Below are 12,944 nucleotides of genomic sequence, written 5' to 3' on the forward strand. Positions count from 1 at the left end.
ATACCTAGAAGCCATAGAACTATCCATAACTCCCAATCCCATTCAATCCCATGTACTCATCCTGGGCGGCAGAGTATGACATCGAGGCACATAAGCACTCGGAGGGGATGTGCACCTTGTTCCATGAGTTTTCCATAATAATTATACATTCATGCTGATCTATTAAAGAAGATCAGTTTTAGTGTTCGGATGATGTGTTAAAACTCAATTTTTAGACAATTGTTTGTGGAAACAGTTGGATGGTGTTTCTGGAATGCAATTTGATTTCCTTTCAGCGTGTGTTTGAGAGCGTGTGGAGGAGCACCGCACATTGAGGCTACATCTGTTATTGACTTTGCACAACCTAGAAAAAGTTGCAACTCCGACCTACAAGACAAAGTGTTTTTGTATGGGTGTGAGAGTGTTTTCCGTCACTGTGCTTCCCCGCCCCAGTAGCACAATAGTACACGGCAGCATCAGTCAGCTGCAGACTCGAGATGTTGAGGCTTGTGTATTTAGTGGCCGGCTGCACTTCAGCAGAGAAACGTGTTTTAGCAAAGTCTGCTTTGCTGTCATCGCCATAAGTATCTGTCCACAGTATAAATTCGGGTTGCTCATCTGCGTGTCGCCGGTACCAGCTTAAGGTGCACACTGTCCATGCAGCATTGTAGGTGCAGGTTAGAGTTACAGATTGTCCTTCTGTCCTCACATCAGAGAAGGGCGGTTGAGAAAGCGATGCTCTCTTACCCCTAACTGGGAAAAAATAAACACGTTCAAATCAGGAAAGATCAAACTAGATGTGTTTCAATTTTAAACTGAAACCTCATTTGTAATGGAAGGAAATATGAAATGTGTCCAGTCCTTTATTACCTGTCAGAAATGATCCCCACACAACCCAGATGCTGAATAGCTGCATTGTCGCTGCCTGCTCTCTAAAGGGGGACTTCGATATTTGAAGATACCCCATTCTAATCAATAATCTGCTGCTTTATCGCATGATGCACTGACCTCACCTCTTTCTGTGCCTCTGGTGAGAAGGCTGAGGGCAATTGGAAACGCCTTGGATGGGCTGCAGAAAATTTCTGTACAGGGGGAGGGGCGGTGTTTTCACATAGACTTGTTGTTGTAACCGGCATGGACAGAATCATTGTTGGATTGAGGTTTTGATGACTTAATGTTATACAATTCTTTTGTCTTTACCACTAAGAAACTCGGAAATTTTTTTTAATTTTGTCATTTAACACATTGATCACTCAACTCGTAATCTCTCAATGAATTTCTAGTTTGTGGGAATTCTTTGTAATTCATGATATTAGAGCAATGATGTAATTTATTCTGATAGAAGCGATTCGACAGGTATTAATAATAAATGTTCCTTTTAGATTAAAGACCATTTCATGCTCTTTGGTTTGGACTCTTCATGTTTTATGTTGTAAATTCCATGTTTCATTGTGTTTATGATTATTTATCAAACCTTATCGAATCTTCACGCCTTGGATTTTCCTCGAGAGACAGAAGGAGGCAAAGAGGGCGCCAAGAGGCTTCACAGTCTCCAGTGGGAGGTGTAGTGTGGATTCGCATTGAGAAGAACACAACGGCATCGGAAAATGAAACTCCGTCCATGTCATTGGGATCACCACAGGATATGGATCACATAAGGAAACCAGCTGTAAGATGTTTTAGTTCGTCGTTAGCTTCTTCATTCTTCTACAATCAATGGCTTTTACGCTGTTGTGGTGCCAGATTACGCCTTTCATTCACGTTTTTAATATTCCTGTCGTCATCGTCCCCATATAGCCTCTCCTCTCCTACCCGGTTCTCTGTACCTGGAGTAATTCCTTAGGCAGGTGCATGTTTTATTCTGATATTTATTGTCCGACATAGACGAAGCAGGTATGTTGGTTCTAACATTTAAAATTCTGTTTGTTCCTAAATTTGCTAGTTTTGTTTTGCCCAGAAAGCAACGAACTTGCTGCCGACTCGCCGCCCTCTGGTGGGCATTCCGAGAAGATAGAAAATCGACCCAATTGATGTGTTTAGAATTTTGTCCTTTTCAGAGAGTAAAATATAGTATTATAGATGCATTTTAAAGCTATCTCTTCTCCTTCTGTCTGAAATGTTGAGGACAACGGCTCTGTGACAGAATTCCCAGTGCACAGATCTGGAAAAAGGTTGTCTTTGTCTGGAGGAGGTGCAGAAAAAATAAGGTTCTCCACCCTAGGTGCATTCTAAATTTGAAAGACAAGTTATAATTAAAAGCGCAGTCGAATTTATAATTGCAAATTGTTGGATTGCGAACTGTTCGGCTGTGGAAAGCTGCACGTTGTACGTCCTCACTGCCACCGCCAGGGGGAGAGTGAGATACCGGGTTGGATTCAATATCGCGCCGAATTCGAGACTCTCAACTGGAGCCAGTAACAAATTTCGAAGAATAGTAATAAAACAGCAAATGTCGAAACAGAAATATTATTTTAGCATTGGTAGTAAACTTGTATTGTTTAACGAAACATATTATGGTGAATTGTCAAAGTTGCTATTATACTGTTGCTGTGGTGCAAATATTCTCGCTCATCCAGCTCAGCTCTCGGCATTCTTTGTGCAGTATAGCGTTTACTTTATATAGAAAAGTGCCCAGTCCCAAACAGTCGATTTAGCAACATTGGGCGGATATTTTCCTGGAGCTTTAAGTCCACAAGCGCTGATGTGCTGAGTTTTTCAACGATTTACGTTTTCGCCTGAGATGTCTGAGCTGCTTTGGAGAGAACTGAAGAGTTATATTTTGGTTGAGCACGCGTAAGTGTGGGCTCGTTGATTTAGGGGTATGATTCTTAGTTAGGGTACTTTAATCGACCAACGTGCGAGAGATCCTGAGTTCAAATCCCGCACGAACCCTTTCATTGTTTCCTCTTGTCCATGTAAGTTATGGTGATTTGTTTATGGGGCAAACGGCGGGATTAATTTCTGCTGGCCAGCTTCGAAAAACAGTCAAAGAATTTTACAGCAGGGAAAGAGGCTCTTCAACCCTTCAGCCCATCAGCCCTTCGGCCATCGTGCCGCCGACTATCAGCCCTCAGGACTCGAAAGTTTCACTCTATTTCTCTTTCCACAGCTACTGACAGACTGACTGAAATAATTCAGCAATTTCTGTCTTCATGTCAGATTTGCTTTATATTCGATCCGGTTTGTTTGGTACCAATTGCTTGGCAGCGAATATCAAAGTACCAGAGTCTTTGGTGTGTGTTATATTGGAGTAGAAATTTGACCAGATGTCTGAGCAGGAGGTTGTTGGGGTTAAGTTGATGCACAAGATCTCCGTTGACTTGACAGGCATGTGAGCCAGCTCATCCACAGGACCAAAGTGGAGAATTGAACTGAGTGGAGAGCTAGATCTTAACGCATTCCTCGGTTTCCTGTAGCGTTTGAGAGAATGGTGGAGAAGGCATTCAGCATGCTTGGTTTCATCTGTTCGAACATTGGACAGAGGAGTTGGGACATCTTGTTGAAATTGTACCAGACATTAGTAAGGCCACACTTGGAACACTGTGTACAGTTCTGGTCCCCCTATTACAGAAAGGATATTATTAAACTAGAAAGAGGAAAAAATTACGAGGAAGCTACCGGGACATGATAGACTGAGTTATAAGGAGAAGCTGGATAGACTGGGACTTATTTCTCTGGAGCGTAGGAGGCTGAGAGGTAACCTTATAGAGGTCTATAAAATAATGAAGGGCCCAGATCAGCTAGAAAGGCAATATCTTTTCCCATAGCCGGAGAGTCTGAAACTAGAGGGCATGGGTTTAAGGTGAGAGTGGAGTGATATAAAAGGGTCCAGAGGGGCAATTGTTTTTCACGCAGAGGATGGTGAGTGTCTGGAATAAGGTTGCAGAAGTAGCAGTCGAGGCGGCTACAATTTTGTCTTTTAAAAAGTATTTAGACAGTCGCATGGTTAAGATAGGTGTAGAGGGATATGGGTCAAAGGCGGGCAACTGGGACTAGCATCGGGGGTTAAAAAGAGCGGCATGGACAAGCTGGGCCAAAGGGCCTGTCTCCGTGCTGTGAACCTCTATGACTCTAAGTTCGACACTTATTCGAGGAACAGAACCTCATCTTTCCATGAGGTTCTTTAAATCTTTCACACCCACACTGAGTTCAACAATTCACCCTGGAAATGCTGCCCTCCTTTTGTTTCCCTTTACATTACAGATTTGGGTTTGAATCTTGTTTACATTTCTTCTTTGTTTTCCGACGACAGTTGTTCATCAATCTGTACTGATAGTTGCCCGCATATATGGTTTGTTTCTTCTTTGCTTCCGTTGTTGTTGCAGTGAAATAGCACAGTCACGACGGCCCGAATGGCCTCATTCTCAGATTCAAAGTTCACCTCAATCTCAGATCATGAGCAGCGAAGTCTTTTCTTAAATAATCTCTCCTGGCTTCCACCCTATCAGAGCCGTCTCCCTCCTGGATTTCGCTTGCTTAAATGTTCCCACATTTCTAACCTTTCCCAGTGTAAATGGATGGCCATGGAGGAAAAAGATGAGCTTTGTCTCCTTGCCCATATGTGCTGCCGGAATTCCTGTTTTTTCAGTCATTTTCCACCTTCACTGCTTTGGACGGCAGTAAGAGTATCTTTTGGTTCAACTGCTGGCTTTGAATGATCTGTTAATTATACTTGATCCCTCTTCATTCATGGTGTGAAACATTCTGGTGCCTAAATCTCATTCATCCATAGGAAATCCAGCAGGTCTGCACTGAGTCTTTATTTCCTTATCTGTCCGAACAGTTTTGTAAAAAAATTTCTCTATTATGATGAATGGTTTTGAAAAATGGTTCTTGTCAATGTGTGCCATTTCCTCTCGTTCAGTTACAGTTTCTATCTTTATGAGCACACACGACTGTTTCAGATGGTGATTAACTATGTTAGCCCTGCATCTATAAAGCCATTAAATTCTGCTGTAGGCTGAATGAATTACGTGTATGTGCGCCGTGTCAAATTGTAAACATTTTTTTCTGTCATTGCGTCCTAAAATACAGCATTTCCGATTTTGCTGAAAGCATTTGTGGCCGGGGTCAGAGCGAATATAAATAAAGTGGTTGTAATATGGAGGTTCTGATAAAGTTCCGCAACAAACTTAAATCCTGCAAAAGCCGCTCATCCTTAATGTGAAAGTTTTACTAATGCTTCCAATCAGTTTCAAACCAGTGACTTTTGGCGTATAAGGTGATACAGTGGCACAGAGGTTAGAACTGCTGCTGCACAGCGCCTGGGACGTGGGTTAAATTCCGGCCTGAGGTCACTGGTAGAATTTGTACCTTTTCCCCGTGTCTGCGTGGGTTTTCCCCGGGTGCTCTGGTTTCCCCTTACAGTTCAAAGGTATGCAGGTCCTGTTGTTCGGGCATGACAAATTGTCCCTTAATGTGGAAATTGTCCACATTAAGGGGGTTTAACAGCTAAATACGTGGGGTTACGGGGATAGGGCCTGGGTAGGACTGCTGTCAGTGCAGGCTCAATGGGCCGAATGGCGTCCATTTGCACTGTCGGAATTCTATAATGACCACTACACTACAGAAATGAGTGTTTACTATGAACCTAAAGGGAATCTCATAAATTGTCACTAATGTGCCGTCATTCCGTTGCACTTTGAGTGTTTGTTTTGAAAACTTGTCTGCTATAATTAGGAATGCGGCAGGCAGACTGATTGGACAATGGTTGAAAATGGCAGAGAGCAAGAAGAGGTCCTTCGACCCATCATGTCTTCTTCAATTATTTTATAGGGGGCGATCCAATTAATATGCCAGTGTGGGCTTGGTGGACTGAAAGACGTGTTCATGTTCTGCATTGTTCTCTGTTCCAATCTAAATTTCCTCCGCTCATTCCATTCTTTTCCGTTTCACCTCGTTGTCCATTCCCCATTTGAAGGAAGAGTTTGTACGGAATCCATGCGCAGTTTGCTGAATTAAGCAACATTGCCCTGACGCAATGGCATGAAATATTGGATTCAGCTTCCCGATATAATTTTTAAATAGTAGTATTTATGCAATGAATTTCATATCGAAATTAGAAAACACGGTTTTTCTGATGAAACAACTCTTCATTATTTCTCAATAATATGTACACACTCCATGTACTCCACAACCTGCCCACAGAGGGTGTAACGTAACAGCGGGAAGTCATTCCTTCATTTTAATAGCATCCGGTTAGATGAAATACTTAATAATTGTTTATTTGAGTTGAGATAATTGGTTGTGGATCTGAATTTTAGAGAGGGTACATTTGTGTCTTGGAAACAGGGCGGTGCTGATCTACCAGAATATTTGGAGGGTGCCTGAATTGGCTCAGTGTGAGGTTTCTGTATTGGGCACTTCTGATGGTGTGATTCTGTACCATCGCACGGCAGAGTAATGAAAGTCTCCAATGTGTGCGCTACTATCGTGATGTGTAAATCGCGGAGATGTCATCTTGTTTCCATGCTGCTTTTCTCGTGATTATCCGAATTGGAGACTGTCCTTGGTTCTGCTGACACCCGTCCAGTGTGAAAGTTACGAGAAATGTACGGATGACTTGGGGGGAGGGGATGGGGGTGGGGGCGGAGGGCGGGAAGCGCAGTTGTTTCGGGGCTGATAATTCCTGAAATATGCCTGCACTACTGAAAGCTAGTTAGCGTCCCAGAAGGACATTTTGGAATCTGGATGGACCGTGTGCTGAAATGGATGAAGAAACGAGTCAAACCTGGAGGTAAATGACCAATGATGAAACAAGGCAAATCCTAAGGCATGGTGTTGTGGTAGAGATTGCTTCTCTACAATTCTTTTAGGAAGCTGTATATGCAGGAAAACACTATTTTCTTGAATATTGTTCCTGGCACTGATAAAGGGTGCTCAAGTGGTTCTGCTCCTCAGTAAATTGTACGTGGGGAAAACTAGATATTTGCATGTGGTTCATGTCATTATTACATATAAAAGTAAAGTCTTTGAAAAGTGTTTTACTCATGGCTATTAGTCCTTTCCATGGCAATACAATGGATAGTCTTTGAAATTTTACTCTTATTAACCTGTGTTTTCTGTCACAGTGCACATGGTGCAAAATTTGGTGGGCGTGCTGTCCAGTTGGCTACATGTCTCTATTGAATTAACATTAACCTACATCTCTGGCACTTGAGGGGAGAGTGAGTTGGACATAATCAAATTGAGTTGTGGCACTGGAGACACTTAAACATGATACCTTCATCGTTTAATGAATTTTATAAACACAGTAATAGGATATGTCACCACATTTCTGAACTCCTCTCTAAACTTAGCCTGGGTTACAGCATAAATACAAGTGTTTGTACAACAACTCACGAGCTGCAGCATGAAGCCCATTTCCAATACAAACTCAGGAAGCCACACAGATTCATGCCCCAAAGCCCACATTCGCCACCATACAGAATACACCATAAACGTTGTCCAAAATAATATGAAATTTGCTGAGATAACAAATAGCAAAATGATGGATTTCCTTCGGTTTTCCATCTCTGGGTCACTCGTAGGCTCTCCAATGCTGTTACCTCTGAGTCTCCTTCGGGCTCTGCTGGCCACTAATACATGTCTGATGGTTAAATTGTTGAGCAGCAAAATCAGAACAAATGGAACACACGGAGTAAAGATATTATGAAGGAATTCGATTGTTGTCCAGACCTGAGATTCCATAATACCGCTTCTCACCTCACAAAACCAAGGGTAATTGATAAGCCAATATCTTGGTGATAGCATGTAATACCAGAAAATATTCTTTAAACCACTCAGCACTGTCACCGTCCCCAAGACAGCACGTGCGATTTTCACATTGCAATATTTATCTTTCACCTTCTGCCAACAAATTGCTACAAATCTATCAAAAGTGAAACTGACAGTGAACCAGACCGAACAGTCTGTTGCTGCATAAAGCAGGACAGCGTGAATATTGCACACATGGATATTATACAGAAAAGTAAACTGTTCCCTGTAAACAATAGGAATGTGCCTCAATATCAGGTCAATGATCACGACCAGTAGATCTGCTGCTGCCATAGCCACCAGATAGCAAGTGACACATTTGGAGAGACCACATTTACCCCGGCACAGGATTACGATCGTCAGCAAGTTAACTGCGTGGAAGGAAAAAAAATTATGTATCAGTCATTTTTATTCATTCACTGGATACGACTGTGGTTGATTTAATCAACATTGGAACACATTCCTCATTTCCCTTGCAAAGGTGGCAGTGAGCTACGTTCTGGAGCTGCCACATTCGAAGTGGTGTAAGTATACCCATAATGCTATTGAAGTTCTACTGTAAGGATTACTATCAGAATCACTGAGTCATTACTACATTTGTAAATCGTGCAATTCTATACATTAATGCATTCAAACGAATATTTGAATGAATGTATTCCTTCCACTGACAATGTGGCACAAAATTTGCTCAAACAACTGGAAGACAAGAGTTAATTTTTGGGATAAAATACCACGTGTGGTTCTACATTTCAACAGACATCAGATAAAGTTTACTGCAGAGCTGAAGATGCCTTTCATTTGCAGTGCAAAGAATTTTATTCCTGCAGCAAATCCTGAAAAAAACGTAATCACATCAACTGATTTCCCATTTGGGGAAGTACACCGAGTTCAGGGAGCTTGAGTAGCCTCATAGTGTGAGCCAAGTTTGCAGTTTGAGATCATTTATTTGGAGAATCACCATCGGGTCCTCGTCTACGTTGTTGCACATTGAAACTTGTTCTGCAGAAAAAAGAAGAGGTTGTGAGAGGGAAAGAACCAAAACTCAGTCAAGTTATTGAGCTTGCCCCATTCGTTGAGTGATACTACCACGGAGTAGGCCATGGTTCCTTCCATTCATAAGTGACCTATTGTTAAGGCTGTGAGAATGACAGTCGATACTAGAGAGGCGGTGCTCGACAGACTGGAGGGGGCTGATTGTGGACAAGTCCCCAGGACCGGATGGAATGCATCCGAGGGTCCTGAAAGAAATGGCGGAGGTGATAGTGGATGCCTTGGTGGTTATTTTCCAGACGTTGCTGGATTCCGGGGAAGTGCCGGAAGATTGGAAAACGGCTAATGTTACGCCGTTGTTTAAGAAGGGTGCCAGGCAAAAGGCGGGGAATTATAGGCCTGTTAGTTTAACGTCTGTTGTAGGTAAAATGTTAGAATCCGTCATCAAGGAGGTAATAGCGAGGCATCTTGAGGGGAACTGCTTGATAGAGCAGACACAGTTAATTTACTGGAGTTCTATGAGGATGTGTCTAGGACGGTGGATAGAGGAGAGCGGGTGGATGTGGTCTTTCTTGATTTTCAGAAGGCGTTCGAGAAGGTACCTCACAAGAGGTTATTGCAGAAGGTCAGGGGGCATGGAGTTGGGGGTAAGGTGTTAGCGTGGACAGAGGACTGGTTGTCAAATAGGAGGCAGAGAGTGGTGGTCAATGGGTGCTATTCGGATTGGCGGATGGTGACTAGTGGAGTGCCCCAGGGGTCGGTGCTGGGGCCTCAGCTATTTACCATTTATATAGATGATCTGGAGGAGGGAACCGAGTGTAGGGTGTCGAAATTTGCTGATGACACCAAAATTGGTGGAAAGGCAAATTGTGCGGAGGGTGGTGAGAGTCTACAGAAGGATCTAGATAGGCTGGGCGAATGGGCCAGGAAATGGCAAATGGAATTTAATGTTGGCAAGTGCGAGGTGGTCCACTTTGGTAGGAATAATGGTAGGAAGGATTATTACTTAGGTGGCGAAAAACTGCAGCAGGCGACGGTGCAGAGGGACCTCGGGGTCCTTGTCGCAAAAACCCAGCTTGCAGGTGCAGCAGGTGGTCAGGAAGGCGAATGGGATGCTGGCCTTCATCGCGAGCGGGATTGAATATAAAAGTAGGGAGGTCTTGCTGCGGCTGTATAGGGCATTGGTGAGGCCGCAGCTGGAGTACTGTGTGCAGTTTTGGGCGCCGTACTTACGCAAGGATATTTTGGCCTTGGAGGGAGTGCAGCGGAGGTTTACTAGGCTGATGCCGGAGTTGAGGGGGTTGCGCTATGAGGAGAGGCTGAATAAATTAGGCTTGTACTCGTTAGAGTTTAGAAGAATGAGGGGAGATCTCATTGAGACGTATAAGATGATGAATGGGAAGGATAGGATAGAGGTGGAGGGACTCTTCCCACTTAGAAAGGATAGTAGGACTAGGGGGCACAGCCTCAAGATAAAGGGGGGGGCGGTTTAGAACGGAGTTGAGGAGGAACTTCTTCAGTCAAAGGGTGGTGAATCTCTGGAATTCTCTGCCCGTTGAAGTGGTGGAGGCTACCTCGCTAAATATTTTTAAGACGCGGGTTGATGGGTTTTTGATAAGAGAGGGGATTAAGGGTTATGGGGAGAGGGCGGGAATGTGGAACTGAGCCACGACAGATCAGCCATGATCTTATTGAATGGCAGGGCAGGCTCGAAGGGCTAGTTGGCCTACTCCGGCTCCTATTTCTTATGTTCTTATCTTCTTATGAAATCCTGTTCAAGATCAGTTTCCTATCATTTTTTTAGAAGTTTATTTATTCGTCACAAGTAAGACTTAGGTTAACAATACAATGAATGTACCATGAAATTCCCCTAGTCACCTCAGTCCGGCACCTGTTCGAGTCAATGCACCTAACCAGCACGTCTTTCAGAATGTTGGAGAAACCTGCGCATCTAGAAGAAACCCATGCGCACACAGGGAGAACGTGCAAATTCCACGCAGACAGTGACCCAAGCCGGGAGTCGAATCTGGGTCCTGACGGTGCGAGGCAGCAGTGCTAACCACTGTGCTACCATGCGACCCATTCTGTATTGGAGTGTGTTAAATCATCTGTGTTCTTGTTCTTCCCTCCTGCAGTCAAGATGAATTTGTACCTCAGAAACTGGGTTCAAGCTCTTGCAATGAACGAGAGGTTCGAAAGCGTGACGGGAACAGGCTCCCGTGTTTCCCCTGATTTGCAGACTGTTGCTATGAAATTGGAGACAATAAGGAAATCTATAATCCAGGTATACGAGCAGAAACGTAATGGTAGAACAGGGTTCTAAATAATTACTGGATTTGTCCTTTGTCTGACAGCTTTTAATTCGATAGCTTTTGAAAGTAGAATCCAGAAAACAATGATTATTTTGTAACTAAATGTCAGATAATTACAAATATTTCCCAAAAGTAAGTACTCGCACTATCTGTAGCCGATTAAGTTTGCCAATGGCATGGATACAGTAGAATCATAGGAGCTATCTTGATGCAAATGAGACCATTAATGCAATTTTGAAAACATTCTGCGACAATGTCATACATTTTCTGAGATGGAGACGCAGGGAGAAGACCAAAGCTCTCTTCAATTCACATAACCACAGTCATACAAGATACAAGAATTTACAGGTGAAGACACTAGAAACGTTGTGCTAAAATAACTGAGCGATCCCTTCAACTGTGACATCTAGCATGAAATTCAATGAAATCGATCAACAATCAGGTTGTAGATATTAAAAAGTCCAAAGAAAAATAATTACTTTAATCGTGGCGATAAATCAAGATTATTAAAGTATTTCGAAATGAAAATCGTGATTTCGTCTTGAAGATTGAGAATGTAACTTCATCGATTTGAGCAAGGTATCTTCAACAACCATTTGTTATTTCATCCCTCGAATTGGTATCTACAATTCGGGAAAATATTCATATCTATCCACATGTCAAATATTAAATTCTCAACTTTGTTGAGACAGAAGCATGTTTTACTCTAAAGACGAATAAAACGGGTTGGAGACAGGGAGAAAGTGAGAATGTGCCATTCATTGATCTCATACCCAAAGCAAAATCAGTGCCAAAATAGCAGTAGTGCGTGAATCCACAGTCATAAAACAGACGGGAACAGTAATAAAGTGATAGACAATTTCTGGATTTAACAGTTGCATTGATAAAATCACCAGAAACACGAATAGCAGTAAGGAGATAGTAAATGACAAGGATATTAATAGTGTTAAAACGTATCTTGTCTAATTAATAGCAGGATGCATAGACTTACCAGGAACACCAATAACAGCCAGAGTGGGGTACAAAACCGCCTGAACTTCAGTGAGAAAATTTGTTATTTGTCTGTCTATTAGAAGACTCATTGCCATTTTCAGCATCTCTGTGGACCAGCCAATCTCTATTCCTGCTGGGGGTGATGGTGTCACCCACATTGTGGAATGACACATCGAAAATATTTCCCTATTAATAGAGGAGGAAAACTCCTCTGGTGGCATCAGCGGAGATCTATGGAGACCGGTGTTACTCGCAGTCACTGAACAAACATGTTTTGTTAACCCTTTTGAATCCAACAATTTTCCTCATGTTTTAATCGAGGGTCTACTCCAGAGGAAACGGACAGGTCTGTTATCATACAAATATAGTGCTATTTTGGCTCATGTTCAGAACAATGGAAGAGCAGATTAGAGAAATCTTATCACCAAGTCACAATTTTTTGGTAAATGTAGGCGGGAATAATTATGTGCCGGCAGAGATAATAGCAGTTATCAGATGTGGAGTCATTATTCATATATTAACTGACAGACTGTCACTCCAGGACCATGAATTCGGGCGTACCTGATGATACTGAGTGTCAGCCACCAATTACGGTCACAAATCACGGAAAGTTTGCTGTTGCATGTAAGAGTTGAAATGCACAATAGCAATTTCAATAGATATTCCCTGAATAACATGACTATTCCTATCAGACAGGTCAATGGTGGGCACATGGCGTCTTGTTTCGACTTCCATAGAATTGTATTAACAATAAAGTTTATGGATGGAAGACAGGGACAAGCATGAGTAAATGTTGAGGTGTATGAAAAATGTTGTGTGTGATATATGAAGCGATGTACGTGATATAACGTTGATATTCTGTAATTTTGAATTACTTTAGTTGATTGGCATGGGGATTGTCTCCCACTTGCATAT

General features: G+C 42.6%; 1 protein-coding gene across 1 annotated transcript; it reads right to left on the minus strand.

Moving 5' to 3' along the window:
• Positions 1-7,203: 7,203 nt before the first annotated feature.
• On the minus strand, positions 7,204-12,187 carry LOC145363535 (putative G-protein coupled receptor 139). Its single transcript, XM_080218723.1, has 2 exons — positions 12,028-12,187; positions 7,204-8,105 (listed from the first exon to the last, which is right to left on the minus strand). Exons 1-2 carry the CDS (start codon positions 12,185-12,187, stop codon positions 7,204-7,206), a joined length of 1,062 nt encoding a protein of 353 aa, XP_080074849.1.
• Positions 12,188-12,944: the final 757 nt, after the last annotated feature.

Source organism: Carcharhinus amblyrhynchos, unplaced genomic scaffold, assembly GCF_965287045.1.
Source record: "Carcharhinus amblyrhynchos unplaced genomic scaffold, sCarAmb.v2.hapA scaffold_39, whole genome shotgun sequence".
Classification (NCBI taxonomy): domain Eukaryota; kingdom Metazoa; phylum Chordata; class Chondrichthyes; order Carcharhiniformes; family Carcharhinidae; genus Carcharhinus; species Carcharhinus amblyrhynchos.